At 42.3% G+C, this 25035-nt stretch overlaps 3 protein-coding genes across 4 annotated transcripts in view; 2 read left to right on the top strand and 1 right to left on the bottom strand.

The window, feature by feature from the left end:
* The window catches only part of LOC108696827 (lens fiber membrane intrinsic protein-like), a 19964-nt gene extending 18970 nt beyond the window's left edge, over positions 1–994 (bottom strand). Inside the window, exon 1 of the mRNA XM_041569722.1 lies at positions 917–994. The gene's annotated coding sequence lies outside the window, so the exon portion shown is untranslated. The remainder of the gene's footprint in view (positions 1–916) is intronic.
* A 6581-nt stretch (positions 995–7575) lies between these two features.
* On the top strand, positions 7576–17840 carry LOC108697059 (lens fiber membrane intrinsic protein). Of its 2 annotated transcripts, XM_041569721.1 has the most exons (6): positions 7576–7734; positions 10632–10660; positions 12229–12427; positions 15617–15763; positions 16092–16220; positions 17595–17840. In XM_041569721.1, exons 3-6 carry the CDS (start codon positions 12259–12261, stop codon positions 17651–17653), a joined length of 504 nt encoding a protein of 167 aa, XP_041425655.1. In that variant the 5' UTR covers positions 7576–7734; positions 10632–10660; positions 12229–12258; the 3' UTR covers positions 17654–17840. The 2 variants fall into 2 exon arrangements, with proteins under 2 accessions (XP_041425655.1, XP_018082218.2); XM_018226729.2 differs by lacking the exon at positions 10632–10660.
* A 3758-nt stretch (positions 17841–21598) lies between these two features.
* The window catches only part of LOC108696826 (electron transfer flavoprotein subunit beta), a 57880-nt gene continuing 54443 nt past the window's right edge, over positions 21599–25035 (top strand). Inside the window, exon 1 of the mRNA XM_018226484.1 lies at positions 21599–21912. Coding sequence (XP_018081973.1) covers positions 21859–21912 — 54 coding nt within the window. The 5' untranslated portion in view covers positions 21599–21858. The remainder of the gene's footprint in view (positions 21913–25035) is intronic.

Raw genomic sequence — 25035 nt, 5'->3', positions numbered from 1 at the left:
TGCACAGACACAGAAATACATTCAATATAGGTGCAACAAAAATGCAAGTACAGGTATGGGACCTGTTATCCAGAATGCTCGGGACCTGGGGTTTTATCGGATAACGGATCTTTCTGTAATTTGGGTCTTCATGTCTTCTGTCTACTAGAAATTAATTTAAACATTAACTAAACCCAATAGGCTGGTTTTGCTTCCAATAAGGATTAATTATATCTTAGTTGGGATCAAGTACAAGCTACTGTTTTATTATTACAAAGAAAAAGGAAATTATTTTTAAAAATTTTGATTATTTGGATAAAATGGAGTCTATGGGAGACAGTAAACACAATTATCATGAAACAGCAAGAATCTATCGAATCATTAGGATAACCTTAACGCTTTCCAAGTTGGGCCCGGGTGCTCAGACCTTCAGCATAGGGGAGTAATTCACGACAAAAATAGCAAATAGGCTGGCACCAATCCAGAACATCCAACAAAAAATGGAATCCAACAAAAAATGGGCGCATTATAAAAAATGGGGAACATATATGCCAGTATGTCTAGGTGAATAAAGACAGCAACAGTAGCACAAGATCTAATAATGGCTAAACAGGGGCTGCAGGACAAGACATTAATGATAAGACAAGATGGCAGCAGTAAGTAAAGACAATAGCATTATATAACTGTAGCCCAGTCTGCAATCTCTCAGTCAGGGAGTTCTGCGATGAACAGTTCTACTATTTATAAATGGCATGGCCCTACAAAGTCTGATCTGACTTCGGACTTAGTTTACAACCCGGGATCATTGAGATTCTTCCCCAATTTTATTTTAATTCTCAGAAGCATCAGCATTTAAAGGGTAAATACATCTTGAAACTAATGTCTAGCAAGCTCTATCTGAATGGACCTAATTACGAAGCCCAAGAAAGCCTCTTACCTTATTAGTGGGAAGCTCGGATGCCAAATGCCAAGTTCTTTCTTAACCTTCCCAGTACTAGTTGCAAGACCATTGTGTAATTATAGCAAAAGGCTACGTAAGACTGTGCAGCGGCTACAGGATATGGAAACCAAAGAAGAAGGAAGTTAAGTGTAAACTAAAGTTCCAGAGATTAGTAAGATATAGTTTTACATACACTTTGATACATTTAAGCACCATGTGTTGCAGGTTTCACTGTTCACAATAAGTATCTGAGGTCATGTGAGAATAAAAGATGAATAGCAGGAAATAATTCAAAACTGAGGACATGTTGCAAAGTTGCTAGATATACTTCCCAAAGGCATTCTGGGTAACAGTCATATGCTTAATTCTAATTAAGTGCATTGTCCACTCAACAAACTACCCCTCGGGAATGTTCATCGGAAACAGAAGAAACCGTTAGACGTGCCCAAACTTATTTTTGTTCTTTTACTAATATTTGGTGGGTTGGGAGTAAGTTGGTGGTTCTTAAACTTTAGGGCTGGCCTCCACATGTAGGCTCATGGTGTTGGATGGTTGGATCAAGTCTGAAGGCGAGTTAGAGACAGGTCTGGATAGAATTCCTATTTGGGAGTAAGTTGGTGGTTCCTAAACTTTAGGGCTGACCTCCCCTATAGGCTCAATGTAGTGGTTGGTTGGATCGAATCTGAAGGCCAGTTAGAGACAGGTCTGAATAGAATGCCTATTTGGCAGTAAGTTGGTGGTTCTTAAACTTTAGGGCTGGCCTCCCCCATATAGGTTCATTGTGTTGCTTGGGTGGATACAATCTGAAGGCCAGTTAGAGACAGGTCTGGATAGAATGCTTTTTTGAAGAGTAAGTTGGTGGTTCCTAGACTTTCGGGCTGACATCCTCCATGTAGACTCATAGTGTTGGTTGGGCGGATCCAGTCTGAAGGCCAGTTAGAGACAGGTCTGGATAGAATGCCTATTTGCTCTCCAGAAGTCCATCTTGGAGGTCAGGTAGATTTGAGAGTAACACTGCTTTAGAGGTTTGAAACTATGGCTAATAAATTACTTGTTTCATATGTTATGAGCTAAAGGGGCCCTGGCCAAATGTTGGGTCCACTGCTCTAAGGAGATGATGCCAGGTGTAAGGCAAGCGCCTGTCTGAGATGTCTATGATTGTGATTTGTGTACATGTCTATCGGTGTGTGTTTAGATTTAGATTCCCCAAAGTTCAGCTTTTGGGGTGTCAGGAACTTGTAGATCAGCAACAACTCTCCGGAGGGGTGACACTCAGATCCCTTTGGCTTTCCGAAGTCGTCTGAAGTTTCCTCATGAGGCGACTTCGGAAAACAAAGCCGTTGATATACATTCTAGCCGGCTAGAAGGCATTAGGGGTGTTAAGTCGCCCGAAGAAGAGGCTATTTGTTGCTGGCCGACTAATCTCCCGAAATAGCCACGTCCGCCACCACCCTTAATTACTCACATTCCTAGAGGGACAGTGTTTTGGCTAGAATGTAAATCGCCAGTGGGATGGCACTCGTATCACTTTGGCTTTCTGAAGTCGCCAGAAGTTTCCTCGTGAGGCAACTTGGGGCAACTTTAGAAAACGAAGCATTAAGAGTGCCATCCTGCTGGCGTTTTACATTCTAGCCAGCGGGAATGCATTAGGGGAAATTCACCCGAAGAAGAGGTGATTTGTTGCTGGCCGACTAATCTTCAGTAGCCATGTCTGCCACCACCCTTAAGTACACACATTATGAGAGGGATGGTGTTTCATCAGTGTGTGACAGAGAATCCTCATTGCTAAATAATCACGCAATCCCCTCGTATTGACCAATGATGTTGTGATAAAGAGCAATTAACAGCCCTGATTACATTCGGACATTGCCTGCTGATTGCAACACATACTGCTCATTTCCAAAATATCTCAGGGCCAGAGAAAACCCCCGGGACTTGTTTGGTTTGAGCCACAATGATAAAAGTAAATATTGACTGTTTGCTACTTGACAAATATTTATCAACATGATACACTTCACACAAATACCTTCAACTACTTTTACATTTTTAGTGAAAGAAAATAAAGCCCTTCTATAACTTGTTGTCTGACCCCCTAAGTTTGCTCATAGTCTGATAACATGACTAAACACATTTTTTAAGGATTTAATTTGAAGGATTTTTATGGTTCTTGTGTATTATAAACATGACTATCCTATAAATGATATCCTTATGCATGTGGCTTAGTGATGTCATCAGTTATAATGGTTATACTATTACAGTATATTCACTATATAACTGGCGCTTAGGTATGTAATTTGTCACATGAAGCATGGAGATGTATGTATTCATAGAATAATGTACCCCAATTTTAAGATGTGAGGCTATGATAAGTTCTGTGACCTTTTTAAAAGCACTGGATCTGCAGCCTTTTGCCTTTATATGGTCACAGAACAACCCCTCAGTGACTTCTAATATCCTTATCATTTACAGTAGGGGGGTACATTATCCCTTATAATACACGAGTGATACTCAGAGTTCTCTGTATAACTCAGCCTGCAGACTTGTGCCTTTATATGGTCACAGAACAACTCCTCAGTGACTTCTAATATCCTTATCATTTACAGTAGGGGGTACATTATCCCTTATAATACACGAGTGATACTCAGAGTTCCGTGTATAACTCAGCCTGCAGCCTTTTGCCTTTATATGGTCATAGAACAACCCCTCAGTGACTTCTAATATCCTTATACTTTACAGTAGGGGGTACGTTATCCCTTATAATACACAAGTGGTACTCAGAGTTCCCTGTATGAATCAGCCTGTACCCCAACATACTGCATTTCTTGGCATCCAACCTCAAATTTCTCCTCTCCTCTCACACTTCCTTCTCTGACCCTGACTATCTTGTCTACAAATACAAAACTCTTCTGACTTCCTTCGTTATGATCCTCTCCTTCCTCACCATCAGTTAGCCTCCATTCCTAGACTCTGGTTTAACTCCACCACCCACCTACCTCACTCCTTTACTTGCTCTTCTGAATGACTATGGAGGAAATCCCATGCATTTGCTGACTTTCTTCACTACAAATGTCTCCACTCTTACTTAAGCACTTCTTTTAGGCTCCCTAAATATATTCACATGCAGAAATGTAACCCACTGTAACTCTTTTTTCTGTTCAGCTCAATGCTGGATGCCAGAATGTAGCGAATTCCTAGAGAATCCTTCCTCCCCATCACTGAAGTGTCAGTTCTGCTCTCCTCATTTCATACCAATACAAATACACACCAAGAAGACCTTAATAACTGTAGGCCTGTCTGACCCTTCCCAACCAAGCACCTCGAACAGATTGTCTCTCAGCGTTTACTGAACCTCCTCATATCAACCATCTTCTTGACCCCTCTCCTTCAGGTTTCAACAAATGTCACTCTGCTGAAATATCTCTAACTAAGGTTATCAATGATTTCCATGCTGCTGAGGACCAGGGACTCTATTTTAAACTCAAACTCCTGGATCTTTCTGCAGCATTTGATACTGACCATTCTCTCCTTTTAAAATACCTCAAAATGCTTGTTATTGGTTGTCCAGCTTTTTCATGTCATTCTATCTCTCTAGGTGCACCATCATTGTAACGATTTCTAACAGGACCTTTCAACCTGTAGATCTCTTGGTTGGTGTGCACCAAGTGTCTGCCTTAGGTAAGGGTACTGGCCTTTGTATATTTTTACCTTTCTTCCCTACTACTAAGCATCATTTTAAGGTGGCAATCCTAGTCTGAGGGCCTCTTCTAACTTTACATTTTCTCTTATGGTGACTTCATCACATCCATCACATCTTACTCTTCTGCCATGATCATAGACCTGCTATTCAGGCTATAAGGAAGCAATGCCTTACTGTAGTATGCAACTTGGTTGGCTGCTCCCACCTGATGCCCGCCTCATGTAGTCTGCCAGTTGACATAGGGGCCTTCAAATAGCCAATAACTGCCCTTACGTGGCACCTCAGGAACTTTTTTTCAATCTTTTGTTGCTCCCCAACTCTTTTTATGTTTGAATGTCAAGGATAAAAAAAGGTTGAGGACCACAGCCTTAGATCTATTTCTTACTTTTTCAGCTCAAATTGCATAGCTAACCACAGTGCTGTCCAACTTCTGTGGTACCGAGGGCTGGAATTTTTCTGGCTTACATGGTGAAGGGCTGATAATGGAAGCCAGTGTTTACCACTCCCTGTTTTTTAACTGCACCGACTGTAAACCACACCCATGTTGCCACAACAATTTTTAAGACCATGTCCACATAAATAGTGGTAGCACACAAAAAAACCAAATGGTTGGTGCTCACTGCAGGGATATCACCCATCACTCATATGTGAAACTTTTTACATATTAAAACATACCCTTGAATCCATATGTCTCCTCCTCCCCTGTGGATAACACAGCACCCATCAGCACAGAATGAAACACATAAGGGGCCCCTAACAACAATTTCCAAATGCTAACAATCCCCCAGAACAAACCCTGCCAGGCTCATCTCCCACAGGTAGCATAAGGCAGACAGAGTATGACACACACAGGGAGCATAGGGCAAGTAGAGTATGGCACACACAGGGTGCATAGGGCAGGCAAAGTATGGCACACACAGGGAGCATACGGCAAGCAGAGTATGGCATACACAGGCAAAGTAGGACAGACAGAGTATGGCACACACAGGGTGCATAGGACAGGCAGAGTATGGCACACACAGGGAGCATAGGGCAGGCAGAGTGTGGAATACACAGGCAGAGTAGGACAGGCAGAGTACGGCACACACAGGCAGAGTAGGACAGACAGAGTATGGGACACACATACAGAGTAGGACTGGCAAAGTATGGCACACACAGGGAGCATAGGGCAAGCAGAGTGTGGCTTACACAGGGAGCATAGGGCAGGAAGAGTATTGCACACACAGGCAGAGTAGGACAGGCAGAGTATTGCACACACAGGCAGAGTAGGACAGGCAGAGTATGGCACACACAGGGAGCATAGGGCAGGCAGAGTATGGCACACACAGGGAGCATATGGCAGGCAGAGTATTGCACACACAGGGAGCATAGCGCAGGCAGAATACAGCAGGAGACAGGGAAACTTATTAAGACCACTCTAAGATGAACAGTTCATTCTGTGCTACATACAGTGACAAAATGCTGGTGCCCCTCCAGCAGTTTGTATGAGGTTTGAACATGTCGACAATGTTGTCACTTTCTGTCTAAGTTATATTCACTTACAATTCTTAGTTTTTATAATTATGTATTAATTGTTGTACCCATAAAAGTCTCAATACTATGCAAATGCCTTCTAGATCTGCAGGTGTGTCTCAGTGACACCTAATGGTGTGAATTAGGAATGGCAAAAGCTCTCTTCCCGTTTCAAGCACCGAAGGTATATATTCCCATTGAGCTTGCAGTCTAAGTCCATATTCCTACATTATATTGTGGTATTAGTTTGGTCATATAAATAGGATGCTAGCCAATCCTTATCTGGTGGGTGGGTGGCCTGTGGCACAGCAGACCTGCTAGCAGGGACGTAATTATAGAGGAAGCAGACCCTGCAGCTACAGGGGGGCCCAGGAGATATAGGGGCCCTGTGAGGCCCTTATTCATATGTAATTTCAATAAATATTATTAAAACAGGTCAACCTCTAGATATGTTGGGGGTCTGAAAAATAATTTGTTGTGGGGCCCAGTGATACTGTATGTAGTTACGCAGGCCCGGACTGGCAATCTGTGGGTTCTGGCAAATGCCAGAGGGGCCGCCATAAAATGCCATAGAAAGTCACTATTTAGTGGGCTGGTGGGAGCTGTTTTGGCCTCTCTATACTTGGAATTCCAGGGCCTATTTTGACTTCCAGTCCAGACCTGTAGTTACGCCACTATGTGTTACGGTCCTGCAGTATATATTTCCCTGTGTGAGAGCAGAGCTATGATTGGCTACCCTCATCCTTCCGGGAATAAGCTATACCCTAATATTTGTATGGCAGCTCCTAACCATATATATAGTAAGGATATATTATTGTATAATAAATACAAATAAACAGTGAAGGGATGTTCTAAATCCATCTATACCCCCATACTATACTGTCTGTGTAAATGAAAGCACACATATAGGAAATTCAACTTTAAGTTAACTTTTAGTATGTTATAGAATGTCCAATTATAATCAGCATTTCAGTTGGTCTTCATTATTTTTTTTATAGTATTTAAATTATTTGCTGCCTTCTTCTGACTCTTTCCTACTTTCAAATGGGGGTCAATGACCCCATCTAAAAATCAAATGTTCTGTAAGGCTACACATTTATTATTATTACTTTTTATTACTTGTCTTTCTATTCAGGCCACTCTTATTCATACTCCCGTCCCTTATTCAAGTCAATGCATGGTTGCTAGGGTAAATTGGGTCCTAGCAACCAGACTACTGAAATTAACAAACTGGAGAGCTGCTGAATAAAAAGCTAAATAATGCAAAAACCACAAATAATAAAAAATGAAAACCAATTACAAATTGTGTCAGAATATCACACTCTACATCATCCTAACAGTTAATTTAAAGGTGAAGTGCCCCTTTAAGCTGACACTCCTTTTTGCAGGACAATAAGAGAGTGTGAGTGCGGCTTTCTTCCTTTGCTGGTGATGCCTGTGAATCACACCAGTATGTGTGACAGTTACCCTAAATGTGACATCCTCTTATAGCCACTCATAACACTTCTCACACACACACATCTCCTGCCTTTATACACTGCTAATAATCTTCAATCCAGTGCAAGTGATTGATCGATTTAGAAGTCGACTGCTCAAGGGACCGGAGGTGAGTGCTTTTTCTAACAGTGACAGATTAGTACTCTGATATACTCTATCTATCTATTGGCTTTGCTCCGTACTGTACATGTGGGACTGCTGGTAATATGAAAAAAAAACTGAATTTTAAGAAACTTTTTTTTATACAAAACCAAGGATAATTTTCCAATGTTGCAAAGTTTTTCGTAAATGTAAATGCCGTTGTTTCTACCTGTCTGACTGGATGTTCCTATTTTTTTTTTCACACTTGGTTCTGACCCTGCACTCCCTCTCCCTGCACTCCCTCTCCCTGCACTCCCTCTCCCTGCACTCCTTCTCCCTGCCCTCCCTCTCCCTGCACTCCGACTCCCTGCACTCCTTCTCCCTGCACTCCCTTTACCTGCACCCCCTCTCCCTGGACTCCCTCTCCCTGCACTCCTTCTCCCTGCACTCTGTCCCTCTCTCTGCACTCCCTCCCTGAACCCAGTCGCGCTGATGCTCTGATACGCATGTGTGCATGGCCAATTCTAAGCAACTTTTCAGTTGGTCTTCATTATTATTTTTTTTATAGTTTTTGAATTATTTGCCTTCTTCTTCTGTTTCCAGTTCTCAAATGGGGGTCACTGACCTCATCTAAATGTTGTGCAAAGCTACAGATGGATTGTTATTGCTACTTTTTATTCCTCATCTTTCTATTCAGGCCTCTCCTATTCATATTCCAGTCTCTTATTTAAATCAGTTCTTGGTTGCTAGGGGAATTTGGATCCTTGTATTTCCATAGGACTCATTTTTATACGCGCGTCTATTTTGTCCAAATGCATTAAAGTCAACAGGCGTCCGAAAACGCGCAAATTTTGGCTGAAGTTTCGTGAATTTGTTTGCTGGTGGCGAAATTCTCAGCCTGTGAATTAATTTGCCCATCACTAATTGTCATCTCTACTGCATAAAAAAATAATTCATACCCAGCCAGACGAAATTACAATGTTACAGTTATTTTCCCTTCCTATCTCAGCCATACAACCACTCAATTATATACAAGAATATGAGCATAAACTTATATCATATTGCCGTAAACACTAGACACCAAAGAATAAACATTGTGCCTAGACAATCAACATAGATTCAATTACATTTTACAGCCTGGCCAATATAAATATCATGTGCTATTTTATTATAATATTAATACTGTGTAGATGTGCTCTTTCCACCAACCTCTGCTATAAAGTGCCTAACACTGTGCTCAAATAGATCCACAAGAAAATTCACATAATGTTTATTCTATACAGTGATAATAATTATGTGTTTGTTCACCACCTTCAATCAATAAAGTGCATGAATTATACTAAAAAACGTTATTTCTATTGTGAAGATCTCTAAAGGGATCGGGTTAAAAACTGTGACTGTGCTAATCCTCATACTATAGCAAACAAATCTGATCATTTAATAAGGAGAGTAATACTATACTGCCCAATGCTCCAATATACCAGGCTTTACTATATTCCCACAGGAGCCAGTCATATAGGAACCCCAGAAGGCTTTTTCCCCCTCCATCAATTTATGAAACCCACCCAACCCACCTTGACTCATAAACCAAAATAAGGAGCCGTGGGAGATGTTTCTTAGTAATTCTTAGTAATGGGCCGGTTTCCTGTCACTGGTGGTCAGAATATCGCGCATCAATATCAGTAGCAAGTGGTTTCACACACAACTATTTAAGCTGCCTGATGTGTAGAGCCCGGAAACTGCAGCTTTATGTACTCACTCCTTCCTCTGCCAAATGCTGCAAGATACGTTTAGAAAAATAAATATACAACACAAAATATATATAATAGACTTATTGATCCCATGTGCCCACAGAATGCCAGTCCAGAGCTCAGATCCCAGTAAAGTTTGTGCACCCAAAGTGGGTACAATCTGCCTGTACCCTGAACTATAGGAGGAGACTAAGGGGCAAATTCACTAAGACTCGTAGTTGCGCCAGGCGCAACTTCGCCGCGCTTCGCCAGGCGTAGTTTCGCCAGCGCTCCGCAAATTCACTAAAATCCGAAGTTGCGCACAGGGGTAGCGTAAGGTTGCGAAGTTGCGCTAGCGTTGATTCGCTAAGTAAAGCAAAGTTAATTTGCATACGGCGCCAAATTCAAATTTTAATGGAGGAATACGTATCAGCACTACAAATGCCTAGAAAACCTTCAAAACATCAAATAAAATTTTTATTTTGCCCTACACATGTGCCCACTGTCTAGGTAAGTTGCCATGAGTCAGGAAATGTAGGGGGGAAGGAGGGGAGCCCTAAAAAATTTTTCGATCTTTTTCAGCCTATCACCCATAATGTAGAAAACACGCCAGCGCTTTTTGGGACTTAGAAAATTTTTTGACTTTTTTTGAAGCAATCCCTATCTACTCTATTGCGCTTCGCCTGGTCTGAGGTGGCGCAGGAAGTCTAGCGTAAAAGGTAGCGTTCAGTACACTGCGCGCGTTAGTGAATTTGCGTAGTTACGTCCGTAGCGAAAATTCGCCAGGCGTAAGGGTGCGAAGTAACACTAGCGAATCTACGCCAGCGTTTGTTAGTGAATTTGCGAAGTAACGGAAATGCCCAAGAAAGTCACAACTTGCCCAGTTAATGAATCTTGCCAATATTAAAGAAGACTATTAAAGAATATTAAAGAATATTAAAGAATTCTAAAAAAAAAAAAAAATTCTTATATACTAAACCAAGAATATTCCATTGCTGTAAAATAATTTATAAATGAAATTGCCGTTGAAAGGAGTATCTGTTTAGGTCCTCTTCACCATTGGTTCTGACTCCTGATTTACAGATCTGGAGGGCATTGCTTTGTTGCCAGGACCATGTGATGAAGGGCCAGCCAGTGTAGGGTCACCTTTACTTCCACTGATTGTAATAGAAGTTTGTTTTTTAACAAAATATAGGTAGTCAAGAAGTCAACTCAAGAAAACAGGTAAAAAAAACCTCAACCCTCACCCAACCTAACCCAACCCTAACCCGCTGCTCCTCCACCCGCACCCGACCTTAACCCGCTGCTAGTGATGGCCGAATTTCCTGTGAATTTCGTGAAACTGCGAAAGACGCGCGAAACGCATTGAAGTCAATGGGCATCAAAATTATTTTAACACGCGTCAATTTAGGCGCCTGCGACAATTATTTTAACACGTGCCTATTTTGTCCAAATGCATTAAAGTCAATGGGTGTCTGAATAATTTTGATGTGCGACAATTTTTTATGCGAGTAACTATTCTGATGCAGCAGATTTTCGCCTGGCAAATTTTCTCTGCAGTTTTGAGAATTTATTCGCCAGTGGCAAAACGCAGAAGTTCAAATTTATTCGCACATCACTACCTGCTGCTCCTCTACCCGCACCTGACCCTAACCTGACCCGATCTTAACGTTCTGCTCCTCCACCCAACCCTAACCTGACCCAACCTTACCCTGCTGCTCCTCCACTGCACCTAACCCAACCTTGACCTGTTGCTCCTCCACCTGACCCTACCCCAGCACACTCCCCTTCTTCTGTCCCACTTCCGCCTCTGCGTGCGACTTTTTATATACCCTCGCCCGACCAGCCCCACTGTGATGTCACAAAAGAGGGCGGTTTCGGGCGACTATTTAAAAAGTCACACACAGAGGTGGAAGTGGGGCAGAAGAAGGCCGCAGGTGGGGCGAATCGAGGCTAAATTTCAGCGAGAAGATGTTGTGAGGAAGTCGGCCCGAACCCGCCCGACCTGTGAGTTCTGAGGGCTTTGGGCTAGCCCACACATCACTAATGGGTATAACAGAGGTTTCAGAAATCTGGAGACTGCAGTGAACTTGAATCCTGGTTTGGGATTAAAGGGGACCCATCACCCAAAATAATAGTTCAGAATCCTATTTATCACATTAGTCAAGATAAATGAACTTTAATTACACTGTATAAATGATTTGAATCTTGTTTCTTTCAGTCTGGGAATTCATAATTATAACAAGCAGGCAGGAGACACTTTGTGGACACTGTTATTAAGACAAGTCTTGTATCATCTCAGAATCTTGTTTGTGCACCAGAATGGGGGACCTGATGTCCATTCCCATGTCCTGGCTACACAATTAAATGGTGAAGAGACAGGGGGAATGTGAGGAGAGCAGTGACATGTAGGAAGTGCTGAATGGAAAGTGAAACTAATTGCCTAAGGCATAGAGGAGGGGCAGACAATATTTGATTGACAGCTGGATTTTTAAATGAGCTTACAACAGCTATGAATGCTTTAATAAAACATAGAACTTGGATTTAATGTTTAATTTGAAAAGGACTTTTATTATACAGCTTTTAGTGTCTGGGTGACGGGTCCACTTTAAAAACACTTAAAAAAGTATAAAGTGCTTAAAATAGTATGTTGATGTGGCTTTACACCGCGGCTAGTTCTGCTGAATGCTAAACCACAAGGTGCCACCTCTATCTATGTCAGGCAGTAACCCTAGCGCAAGCATCATGTTCTCTACCAGTAACACAGATCTTTTGTGCAATTCATTTGCCAGGGTTTGTACAGAGGGACCTGCAGAGAGAAGATGTTGTGCAGCAGAGTATTTGGGATCATTCTCTCCTGTGTCAGCCTTATTTCCATTCTCATCAGCCTGCTGACAGATTACTGGTTGGTCAACTTTGGCACAAATCTGTTCCATTCAGGATTATGGCAGATTTGCACGAAGAATGTATGTCAGACAATTGCAGGCAGTGGTAAGATTTCTATTATACTGTATTTTTCATAGTCTGTGTTACTAATCCTCCCAATTTATTTTATCCATTTAGGCAACCAGCATTTACATTTCTAAGCTTTTTACTCTAAAGCTGGACATAGACGCAAAGATCCGATCATACGAATCATTGTACGATCGGACTTTCCCATCTCCCGACCTGTCACTAACCATTCAGATCAAAGTCTTACCAGTCAGATCAAATAAAGTAGTTAAAGAACAGATCAGCCGATGTTCTGCCCCTGACAGAAATCGTAGGATAGACAAAGCTAGTGACAGTCTCCCACTGAAAATCGTACGATCGGCAATACACGCAGAGATATTATCCACAGCCGACAGAAATCTTCTAACCTGTCCGATCGACCAAACGACCGATCTCCACCGGACGAAAAATGTCGGGACTCTCCACACACGGTCCGGAAATCGTACAAATCGAGGATCGTTGCGTCTATGGCCAGCTTAAGGAGTATAGTCATCTTTAAAAAATAGGTGTCTTAAAGTGTTCAGACAGGAATTATAGAAATTATGGGACTGTGTCCTAGAGATGAAAAGTTGCAGTTGCAGGAAGAGTGTTCAACTGCTTATAAACTGATATAAAGTATAAAGGATAATGTCAGAGTAAGATGGTGCCTATAGTAACAGTGGATAATAGTCTCTGAGTGTGACTGTGGGATAGCAGGTATAGTAGGGAGAGATGGTGTCTATAGTAACAGTGGATAATAGTCTCTGGGAAGGGAGTGTGACTGTGGGATAGCAGGTATAGTAGGGAGAGATGGTGTCTATAGTAACAGTGGGATAATAGTCTCTGGGAAGGGAGTGTGACTGTGGGATAGCAGGTATAGTAGGGAGAGATGGTGTCTATAGTAACAGTGGGATAATAGTCTCTGGGAAGGGAGTGTGACTGTGGGATAGCAGGTATAGTAGGGAGAGATGGTGCCTATAGTAACAGTGGATAATAGTCTCTGGGAAGGGAGTGTGACTGTGGGATAGCAGGTATAGTAGGGAGAGATGGTGCCTATAGTAACAGTGGATAATAGTCTCTGGGAAGGGAGTGTGACTGTGGGATAGCAGGTATAGTAGGTATAGTAGGGAGAGATGGTGTCTATAGTAACAGTGGATAATAGTCTCTAGGAAGGGAGTGTGACTGTGGGATAGCAGGTATAGTAGGTATAGTAGGGAGAGATGGTGTCTATAGTAACAGTGGATAATAGTCTCTGGGAAGGGAGTGTGACTGTGAGATAACAGGTATAGTAGGGAGAGATGGTGTCTATAGTAACAGTGGGATAATAGTCTCTGGGAAGGGAGTGTGACTGTGAGATAACAGGTATAGTAGGGAGAGATGGTGTCTATAGTAACAGTGGGATAATAGTCTCTGGGAAGGGAGTGTGACTGTGGGATAGCAGGTATAGTAGGGAGAGATGGTGCCTATAGTAACAGTGGGATAATAGTCTCTGGGAAGGGAGTGTGACTGTGGGATAGCAGGTATAGTAGGGAGAGATGGTGTCTATAGTAACAGTGGATAATAGTCTCTGGGAAGGGAGTATGACTGTGGGATAGCAGGTATAGTAGGGAGAGATTTTGTCTATAGTAACAGTGGATAATAGTCTCTGGGAAGGGAGTGTGACTGTGGGATAGCAGGTATAGTAGGGAGAGATGGTGCCTATAGTAACAGTGGGATAATAGTCTCTGGGAAGGGAGTGTGACTGTGGGATAGCAGGTATAGTAGGGAGAGATGGTGTCTATAGTAACAGTGGATAATAGTCTCTGGGAAGGGAGAATGACTGTGGGATAGCAGGTATAGTAGGGAGAGATGGTGCCTATAGTAACAGTGGATAATAGTCTCTGGGAAGGGAGTGTGACTGTGGGATAGCAGGTATAGTAGGGAGAGATGGTGTCTATAGTAACAGTGGATAATAGTCTCTGGGAAGGGACTGTGACTGTGGGATAGCAGGTATAGTAGGGAGAGATGGTGTCTATAGTAACAGTGGATAATAGTCTCTGGGAAGGGAGTGTGACTGTGGGATAGCAGGTATAGTAGGGAGAGATGGTGTCTATAGTAACAGTGGGATAATAGTCTCTGGGAAGGGAGTGTGACTGTGGGATAGCAGGTATAGTAGGGAGAGATGGTGTCTATAGTAACAGTGGGATAATAGTCTCTGGGAAGGGAGTGTGACTGTGGGATAGCAGGTATAGTAGGGAGAGATGGTGCCTATAGTAACAGTGGATAATAGTCTCTGGGAAGGGAGTGTGACTGTGGGATAGCAGGTATAGTAGGGAGAGATGGTGCCTATAGTAACAGTGGATAATAGTCTCTGGGAAGGGAGTGTGACTGTGGGATAGCAGGTATAGTAGGGAGAGATGGTGCCTATAGTAACAGTGGATAATAGTCTCTAGGAAGGGAGTGTGACTGTGGGATAGCAGGTATAGTAGGGAGAGATGGTGTCTATAGTAACAGTGGGATAATAGTCTCTAGGAAGGGAGTGTGACTGTGGGATAGCAGGTATAGTAGGTATAGTAGGGAGAGATGGTGTCTATAGTAACAGTGGATAATAGTCTCTGGGAAGGGAGTGTGACTGTGAGATAACAGGTATAGTAGGGAGAGATGGTGTCTATAGTAACAGTGGGATAATAGTCTCTGGGAAGGGAGTGTGACTGTGAGATAACAGGTATAGTAGGGAGAGATGGTGTCTATAGTAACAGTGGGATAATAGTCTCTGGGAAGGGAGTGTGACTGTGGGATAGCAGGTATAGTAGGGAGAGATGGTGCCTATAGTAACAGTGGGATAATAGTCTCTGGGAAGGGAGTGTGACTGTGGGATAGCAGGTATAGTAGGGAGAGATGGTGCCTATAGTAACAGTGGATAATAGTCTCTGGGAAGGGAGTGTGACTGTGGGATAGCAGGTATAGTAGGGAGAGATGGTGTCTATAGTAACAGTGGATAATAGTCTCTAGGAAGGGAGTGTGACTGTGGGATAGCAGGTAAAGTAGGGAGATGCCTATAGTAGTAATGGGACCACAGTCCCTTCCCAGAAGTTGCTATAGCAGGTATACAGTAAGAGGTTTAAACGCTAATTCAGGATGCAAGGAAAAAGGAAGAACTGTGTCTAAAGACATAAAATACTGACAGTGAACAGCATAAATTAAAAATTAATGGCTGCTTTTCATCCATAGGGTTTATTGGTGCCACTCGTGGGCTTGTGATCTTCTCCACGGCTCTCCTCCTGTTCGGCATGGTGTCCGCCGGCTTGTCACTCAATAACTTATCTGTGGGGAGGATCACTGCGTCCCTTCTAGCAGCCATGCTCAAGTTCTTAGCAGGTACTGTTTTTGCTCTCCTCTCACTTGTGGTTATGTGTTGCATTTGTGGGAATTAGTAATGGGATTCTGTGCTTAAAACTCAATCGTTCTCCAGTTGTCGGCCACACCCTTCCCTTGCACCCAAAATCCTCCTGTTGTGTTATACTCCTTTTACAAGAAACTAGTCTAGTTTTCGGATGTATAGTATATTATCCCAAGGAGTGCTGGTAATAAGGAGAAGCCCCCTCAGTTGGTTTGTAATATGTACAGAACGATACCCCTTTCCATGCAGTTTTGAAATAAAAATGTCTCACTTTGGCTGCTGGGAATAATCTCTTTTGCGTTGCAGCTATCTTCCTTCTCGTTGGAATGTCTGTATACACCGGAGAAACTGTAAGTTCCGTTACTAATGGGTCCTTTAACTACCAGTGGTCCTACTACCTCTGCTGGCTTGCGGTTTTCACGCTGATCCTTTCCGGTGAGTTTGTCTTGTCGTACGGATAACTATTCCCGTCACTGGCAACAAATTGCCATGACCCTGCGGTATTATCAACTGCATCTGCATAGTAAGAAATTAACATAGTAACATAGTAAGTGAGGTTGAAAAAAGACACATGTCCATCATGTTCAACCTTTTAAGTCTATATATAACCTGCCTAACTGCCAGTTGATCCAGAGGAAGGCGAAAAACCCTTCTGAAGTCTCTCCAATTTGTCTCAGAGGGGGGAAAATTCCTTCCTGACTCCAAAATGGCAATCGGACCAATCCCTGGTCTACATGACCTATAGGTAACTTTTAATGTAGATTAATATTTTCAAACGTAAATTTTTAGTGTTAGTATCACTTTAAAGTGGCAAAGGTTCTGAGCAAGCAAGGGAACCAGATTGTATACTGAACTGGACTGAAGAAACTTACAAGAATCAGAGTCAGGCAGGCCAAGTCAAAACCAATCGGTAACATGGTACACAGACGAAATCCAGAAGAGAAGTCAAGCAGGCAAAGAAGGTCGGTCCAGGCAGTGTTCAGCCAAAGTCAGGATACAGGCAGGGGTCGGAATCAGATAAGCAGAACAGAATCACTCCCAGGAACTATACTAGATAGACATAGTATTGCAATATGTTGGCGCTATATAAATACTATTAATAATAAAAAGACATATAACAGAGGTGGAAGGAACTGAGAGGCAGGGGTATAGAGATATTTAAGATATAGAACAGGTGTGGGTTAATAGAAACCATCTATAGCCATCATTGCTGCCTGAAAACCTAAGGATATTATTAAAGTGAACCAGGACTAGGTATAGGTGAGAGACAAGGCAACTACTCAACAAGCAATGAGTTCCCAGTTCAACTCCAAGCAGGATGTTCTAGCAATATTCCACTAGCATTAATGGGTTGGTTCACCTTTAAGTTAACTTTTAGTATCTTATAGAATGGCCAATTCCAAGCAACCCTTCAATTCATCTTCATTTTTAAATTTTTTTTTGTTTTTTTTTTAAAATTATGTGCTGCCTTCTTCTGACTCTTTCTAGCTTGCAAATGGGGGGTCGCTGACCCCATCTAAAAATCAAATGCTCTGTAAGGCTACACATTTATTGCTACTTTTTATTACTCATCTTTCTATTCAGGCCTCTCCTATTCATATTATAGTCTCTTTTTCGAGTCAATGCCTGGTTGCTAGGGGAATTTGGCCCCCAGCAAACAGATAGCTGAAATTGCAAGTTGGAGACTTGCTAAATAAAAAGCTAAATAACCAGAAATTATTTTTTTAAAAAAATGAAAACTGACCCTTGAATTGTTCAGCAGTGGCCCAGTCATCTGGTCTTCCTACATCTCAATCTGTTTCCCTGCAGGGCTGTGTAACTTTGTGGCTCACCAAACTTCACCAACGCCTGGGTATGAAGCCGTCTGAACCAGAACAACTGCCTCAGAACCTCAGAATCCCCAGCAAATCCCATTCCTTGTTTGCTTGATATTGACAAGGCAAATTAAAGGGCTAATAAGCCCTCACAAAAAGTATAATTTGTATCAGTGTTTGAAGCTTTCATTGTTTTTTTGGCCGCCGCAATTCTCAATAAAATAATTTTGTTGTTTCTGTAGTTATAATTGTTATTTGTACACGAGGGAAGATTTGTCTCACATTATTTATACAGTAATGGCTGGGTCCTGTTATCCAGAATGCTCGGGACCTGGGGTTTTCCGGATTAATGTACTAGTAGTCATAAGCAGCTGCACTCTAATCCATACTTTCCAAACAGTTGTCGGTGCAGGGTCAAATAATCATTTACATCTTTAAATAGATGCAAACTCCAACTCATAGTGATTCCGATTTATTTTTATTACATGCATCTGTGCGTGTTAAGGGCTAGGGTCTTGATCAAGGATAAATAAATGAACTTAGTGTTTTTATACCCAACACTTCCCCCGCAAATTGGTGCCAAATATGACATCACACATACCAAAGTCTGACATCACCAGATTGTCCATTGCAAAACAGCTTTGTAAGAAGAATATACTTTCTCACCACACGGTGTCACTGGCGCAGCCAACTCTTCTGTGCAGCACTTTAACTCTGTGACACAAGGTCGGATTTTTAAGGTTTTTGAAACCACGGCTAATCTATCTTTCTCTTAAACTATGAATGTCATGAAATTTATTGAAAGATCCGAATAAAAAAGGTATGAACGGAAAATAGTGTGAAACAATGTGCTAAAAAAACTTCTAAAAATTCAAGTGTTTCTGACAATTCCTAGTGAAGAAAAAAAATTCTGAAAACCTCTAAAAATCTGAAAACAGTCAGATAAAAATAGTGAACAGACATTGGGACATTTTAAAAGTGGAATGTGCTCGGATAGCGGTATTTCAAAACCCGCCCCTATTATCCTTTAAGAGGACACAATCCCTGAAGGACTGTCACGGTCGGCACCCAACACCAGAATAAATGCCAAGCACCCTGGTCTCGGCTCGTGCTTCACCTGTAGTGTGACCGCCTTTGGCCTCGGGAGGAGCCCTCAGCTACTTGGATGCCACCAGGACATAAACGAGAGGTGCAAGGCTAGAGGTTCTGGATAGACAGACGGGCACGACTGTTAGCAAAGTCTTTGGGGCAGAAGGTCGTGTTACAAGGTGTTAGACAGAATCATAAACAAATCAGGCCGGGTCTGGGCAGGCAGAGTTCGAAGCGTGGTCAGGCAGGCAAGGGTCAAAACCGGCGGATCAATTAGATGGATTAAGCAGAAGAGATAGTCGGAATTCAGGCAATCGATCAGGATACAGAGGTCAGAATCATCAGGAACAGGCAGGGGAAACAACAGGTAGTCAGAATTAAGATCAATAACAGAATAGCAAAAGCTAACAGCACCAGGGACAAATCCTATAACAGGCAGTTAAAAACGACACAATACCCCTTTAAGTACATTTGAAATACGCGCCCTTGCGCGCTGGCGTCAACACGACATTGCACATTCGCCTATAAATACAACAGAGGTGCGCCGTACGTGCCCTTAGTTAACAGGCGCAGGATCAAGACGGACCCGTGGCGGGCGTCCCTGCCGTCCCCCCACTAGACCACCAGGGTAAGCTGTTACAAGGACAGATTAGTGCGAGCTAACGCTGGAACAAAAAAAGTGGTACACCAGGGTACATTATGCGATATAAAAAACTGTACCTTTCCTTGCTTATCTTGTAGGCAGGGCCACCACCCACCCCAAGTCCACTCCAGATCCCGCCCACCCCACACCACAATTAAAAGACCACACAGACATCAGTGCTAAAAACGGTAAACTTCCCCACACACACACAAGTTATAAAAAGCCGTTGATCGTCAGGCCCCCCTATAAGTTAAAAAAAAAACATTGGCGCCACAGACCCCCATAAAAGTTTTATTGTTGGCGCCAGGGCCCCTCTTACAAGTTAAAAAAAATTGGGGCCCCAGAGAATATTAAAAAAAAAAAAAACATTGGAGGCAGAGGCCTGTTGAGTATTAAAATAATACATTGGTGGCCAATGTAGAACGGAACTCATGGCTTAAGGACTTTAAGTTTGGCTTTTTTCGAGACTTCGGGTCTTTTTTGTGGCTTCGGGACTTCGGCTTTTCATGGGTTCAGGACTTTCGAAGAGGCGGCACGTTTTTGACGCTGCCAAGGGGGCCCGGCCATTTCAAAGACTGCAACACAGCCAGGCCCCCCTTTAGGCCCAGGCCTGGAACACTTGTACCCCCTGTGCCCCCCAGATGACGGCCCTGCTTGTAGGCATTGTAATAGTTGTGTACAAGGAGACATTGTGTATCATCCACATAAGGGCACTCCAATCAATATAAAGGGTTATTATAACTGTTTGTCTACATGTGTAGTTTATGCCATAAAGTGTCCACTAAAACTGATGTATGTAGGACAGACTACTAGACAGGCAAAATAAAGAATAGGTGAACACAAATTGAATATAAAAAGAACAGTGAGACAGAATCCTGTAGCATGTCATTTTGTAGATATGGGCGATTCATTCCAGATTCATACCAGATTTTACAGCAAATTTCCAGACCTTGTAAAAATACTAATAATAATAACAATAATAATTAGAAAATGGACAAAAGACAAAGGGAAGTTGAATTGCAGGCACATGCAGATCCTTGTCCCTGACACCCAGAGAGGGACAGATGGGCCCCATGATATTGCTGTACCTTTAGTCTGGAGTTACTTTACATGTGACATTAGCCTGGCCTTTAGTTAGTGGAAATTTGGGGCTCCCTGGTGGAAGTCGTGTGCTGCACTTATCAGGGAAGAGAGATTTACGCCGACTCCTTACAGACGGCCTTTGTCTCTGAGGCACAGTATAAACAGAAGGCTGAGCTCGTTGTGATCTGTGTCTGCTCCCAACCTCTCACAGTTACTGCCAGCATAGAATATATATATATATATATATATATATATATATATATATATATATATATATATATATATATATATATATATATATATATATATATATATATATATATATATATAAAACTATATAAAACTTTGTTGAACAAGTGTAGCTATTGGTTCAACAGTCGGTGATCAAGATGCAGAGCTGTCAACTCTCCCCCAATTTTTTTCGGGAGATACCAGATTTTCCGCTCTTTCCCCTGCTCCCTCGTCTCTCTGAAACATTTCCCTGATTTCTGACGATTTCTATATATCCAGTTTGCAGTTCGGTTTCGGTGGCTTTTGAAAAGGTTCTGCGCCTGCGAGTGATGTCACTTCTGCTGATGTCACGTCCTTCTTCTGACTCTTTCCAGCTTTCAAATGGGGGTCACTGACCCCATCTAAAAAACAAACGCTCTGTAAAGCTACTTTTTATTACTCATCTTTCTATTCAGGCCTCTCCTATTCATATTCCAGTCTCTGATTCAAATCAGTGCATTGTTGCTAGGGTAATTGCTGAAATTATAAAGTGAAGATCTGCTGAATAAAACGCTAAATAAACTCAAAAAACTACAAATAGTAAAAACCAATTGCAATTTAAGATAAGCAGGTCTCTTGGGAGAACTGAGACATGCAGCTTAAAGGGCCATTCACCTTCATTAGCAAAACTGTAATGACACATAAAGGCTAAAACCTCCAGAAATGTGTTTAAACTCTCCATAACCTGCCAAATTTGGTAAAATAGACATGGTATTTAGGAGTGTGGCCATTAAATGGGCGTGGTCAGAATGTCTTTCTGTCCCTCTTTCTATTATTCAGCCACACCCCCATACACGTGACACCTGGGGCCAATCAGTAACGTAAGAGGACAACTAACTGTGGGAAGCAAAATCACTTTGGTGCAGTTTGTCCTTACTAGAAAGTTTTAGAAACCCGTGCCCACAGTAAAAATGTCTGCCAGGTTATTTATCACTAATGACGATGGCATATCCGCGTCCTTGAGGCGCGCCCACACACAGGATTGGCTAGGTGTTTAGAAGCACGTGCTACAGTCTGAAAGCGAATTAGCCAATTGAGTAAAACACACACCGGCCTCTATTTGGGTTTTGATATGTGATTGGCTCTTCCTTGGTGCGCACTGATTGGCTGCCGGTCGAGTTGGTGGACTCCGATTGGCTTTTTTCGTGCGTCTCTCTCCCAGTCCTTCTGAAACATGGCGCTGCGGGCTTTGGTTGGTGTCAAGAGGGTCATAGACTATGCCGTGAAGGTGAGAGATACCGGGTCACCCTGGTAAAGGCTGTAGACTGTGTAGCGACTTGTGTGTCACTGAGCAGCAGTTTGTGTGGCGCCGAGTAGCTTCATTAGGCCCTGATATGTCACATGGGATAACAAGGAGATTCTGTCTGTGGCGCCTCATGAGCTGATTTTATATACAATGTCATGTGACACCGACTGGCTGTGTGTGTAACAAGCTCAGTGTGTGTGTGTGTGTGTGTAACAAGCTCAGTATGTGAGTCAGTGTGTGTGTGTAACAAGCTTTGCGTGTGTGTAACAAGATGTGTGTGACAAGCTGTGTGTGTGTAACAAGGTGTGTGTGTAACAAGATGTGTGTGACAAGATGTGTGTGTGTGTAACAAGATGTGTGTGTTTCAGTTTGTATCAAGGAGGTTTGTGTGCGACATTGTGTGTAACAAGCTGTGTGAGTCTGTGTGTGTCTGTGTGTGAGGGGATTTTAGGATCCAAAGATCACTTGAGGTAAAATACAAAGTTTATTTCTCACACACACTGTGTATTCTGAACCTACAAAGTATCAGAACTTCAAACACTTGGGAACATAAGACACGAGAGAAAACACAGGAGTAAAAGGAGTTACTGGTGGGAGAGCAGAGAGAAATCTCCTGACAAAAGAGACAAACAAAGAAGTTCTCTTACAGCCAAGCAGGTGACTCTGCCTCAAGGTCAGGGTGTTAGTGACCAAGTCTAACTTGGAAACAGAATCCATCCAAGTCAGAGGGAATTACGGGGGAATCTGCACACACAGATGTTCTTTTTCAATAACAAGCTGTGTGTGTGACGGTATATAACAAACGTGTAACAAGCTGTGTGTGTGTGTGACGGTGTGTAATAAACGTGTAACAAGCTGTGTGTGACGGTATGTAACGGTATGTAACAAACGTTGTGTGACGGTGTGTAACAAACAGTGTGTAACAAGCTGTGTGTGACGGTATGTAACAAACGGTGTGTAACAAGTTGTGTGTGTGACCGTGTGTAACAAGCTGTGTGTGAAGGTATGTAACAAATGTTGTGTAACAAGTTGTGTGTGACAGTGTATAACAAACGGTGTGTAACAAGTTGTGTGTGACCGTGTGTAACAAGCTGTGTATGTGTGTGACATTGTGTAACAAGCTGTGTGTATGACGGTGTGTAACTAGCTGCCTCGTCTTGCATTGTAGCAACAGTCTGAACCACCAGTGTAGAGAATAGACAGACACACTGGTTTCAATAGTAATACATATACAGATAACTTAATAGCCATATAACGTGTAATAAATCAATGTATATTGCAATGTTGCTTAGAATTATGTTTTCTTTTATTAGGCAAAAAAAAATATTTTTTGGTTTGACGTTCCCTTTAAAGAGGTGGTTCACCTTTAAGTTAACTTTTAGTATCCTATAGACTGACTAATTCTAAGCAACTTTTCAAGTGATCTTATTTTTTACTTTTTATAGTCTTTTAATTGATTTGTTTCTACTGACTCTTCCCAGAATTTAAATGGGGGATCACTGACCCCATCTAAAAAAACAAATGCTCTGTAAGGCTACAAGTTTATTGTAATTGTTAATTTTTATCACTCATATTTCTGTGCAGGCCTCTCCTATTCATATTCCAGTCTCTTATTCAAATCCATGTATGGTTGCTAGGGTCATTTGGAACCTAGCAACCAGATTGCTGAAATTGCAAACTCGAGAACTGCTGAATAAAAAGCTAAATATCTTTAAAGCCACAAATAATTAAAAATGAAAACCAACTGCAAATGGTTTCAGAATTTTACGCTGCCAAACCTCTGGTCTGGTACAGTAAGGGTCAGATTCATCAAGGGTCGAATGGAAATTTCGAATTTGAATTTTTTAATGGTAAAAATTATCAAATTCCACTAGAGAATTATCCAAACTCGATTAGATTTTTTTAAAATAATTTTAATTTGATTTTCGAGATTAATCATACTCTGGCCCTGCCGAATTGCTGTATAATTCAATGGGAGAGTTACAGGGATGAATTTGGAGTTGTTTAAAGCTTTCCTGACATTCAAGTTTTTATTTTTTCAATTTTTAATTCATCCGAGTTATAAAAATTCAATTTTATAAAAGGGGAACTCCGGCTTCCAAACCAAAATGTGATAAAGAGGCCACATAAAACAGAAACCCATAATATCTCCATCACAGTTACCAGTTTCTTCAAAAAGTATGAATAAATGCCATTTTCTATGCTGAAATCCAGCTGGTTAAAGGACCAGTACAATTTTCTAAACAATTTGTTCGTACACAACAAAAAAAAAAACACCAAGACAAATTATACTTTAAAATTGCAAAGTCTTTATTAAGAAATAACTTATCAAAACTCCCCTTCCGCTTCTCTTCAGGGCGACAATTCATCGATCGGTGCTTGATTTCTCCTCCCTGGCTCTCTGCTGCTGGATCCTTTAGCTCCCAATTTCCGTGCTATCTTTAAAGTGCAGCGGCGCTCTCCAGCATGAACTCTCTGCGGATGGGGGCAGTCTGCGCCTTGGGTACTGCTGGCACAGAGCAAGAGCATGGCCTTTGGAGGTGACTCCTCGCTTCAGGCAGGCTGTTTGTTAATCTCATTCCCAAAGCCTTGCTCACCGGTAGAGTCCTGCAGCGGGTCAGGTACACGCGGATTACCCGCAAAAAACCTGCGGTACCCTGTAGGTTGTGGGTAGAAGTTCCAGGTGCGGGTATAAACGCGGGTCTGCGGTTTACAATGACAGCACTTCCTGTTTTACTCCTTTTTCCCCCTGATCACGCCTACTTCCGATGATGTCACTTCCGGTTAACAATGACAGCACTTCCTCATTCTTGATGGTCAGTGGGTCGCGGGTCTGGGTTGCGGATAAGGTACTTGCAGGTAAGAATGCGGGTTGCGAGTCCAGGTTGCGGATTGCAGGTTGCGGGTACGGATCGGGTACAGGTTCCAAAAAATGGACCCGCGCAGGATTCTACTAACCAGTTCCTGACAAGCGCTGAGCAGGGGGTAAGCAAGGCAGCGTGCTCCGAGGAAGGTTACACTTGGTTAGTGATACAATCAGTCCTCTCTCGCTGATCTCGCCAAAGCCAACTCTCTAGGAGCACCACCATTTTTGGCTAAACGAAA

This window comes from Xenopus laevis, chromosome 7L (assembly GCF_017654675.1).
Source record: "Xenopus laevis strain J_2021 chromosome 7L, Xenopus_laevis_v10.1, whole genome shotgun sequence".
NCBI classification, from domain to species: Eukaryota; Metazoa; Chordata; class Amphibia; order Anura; family Pipidae; genus Xenopus; species Xenopus laevis.
The sequence above is the reverse complement of the archived record's forward strand: the minus strand, read 5'-3'. Positions and strand labels throughout refer to the sequence as shown.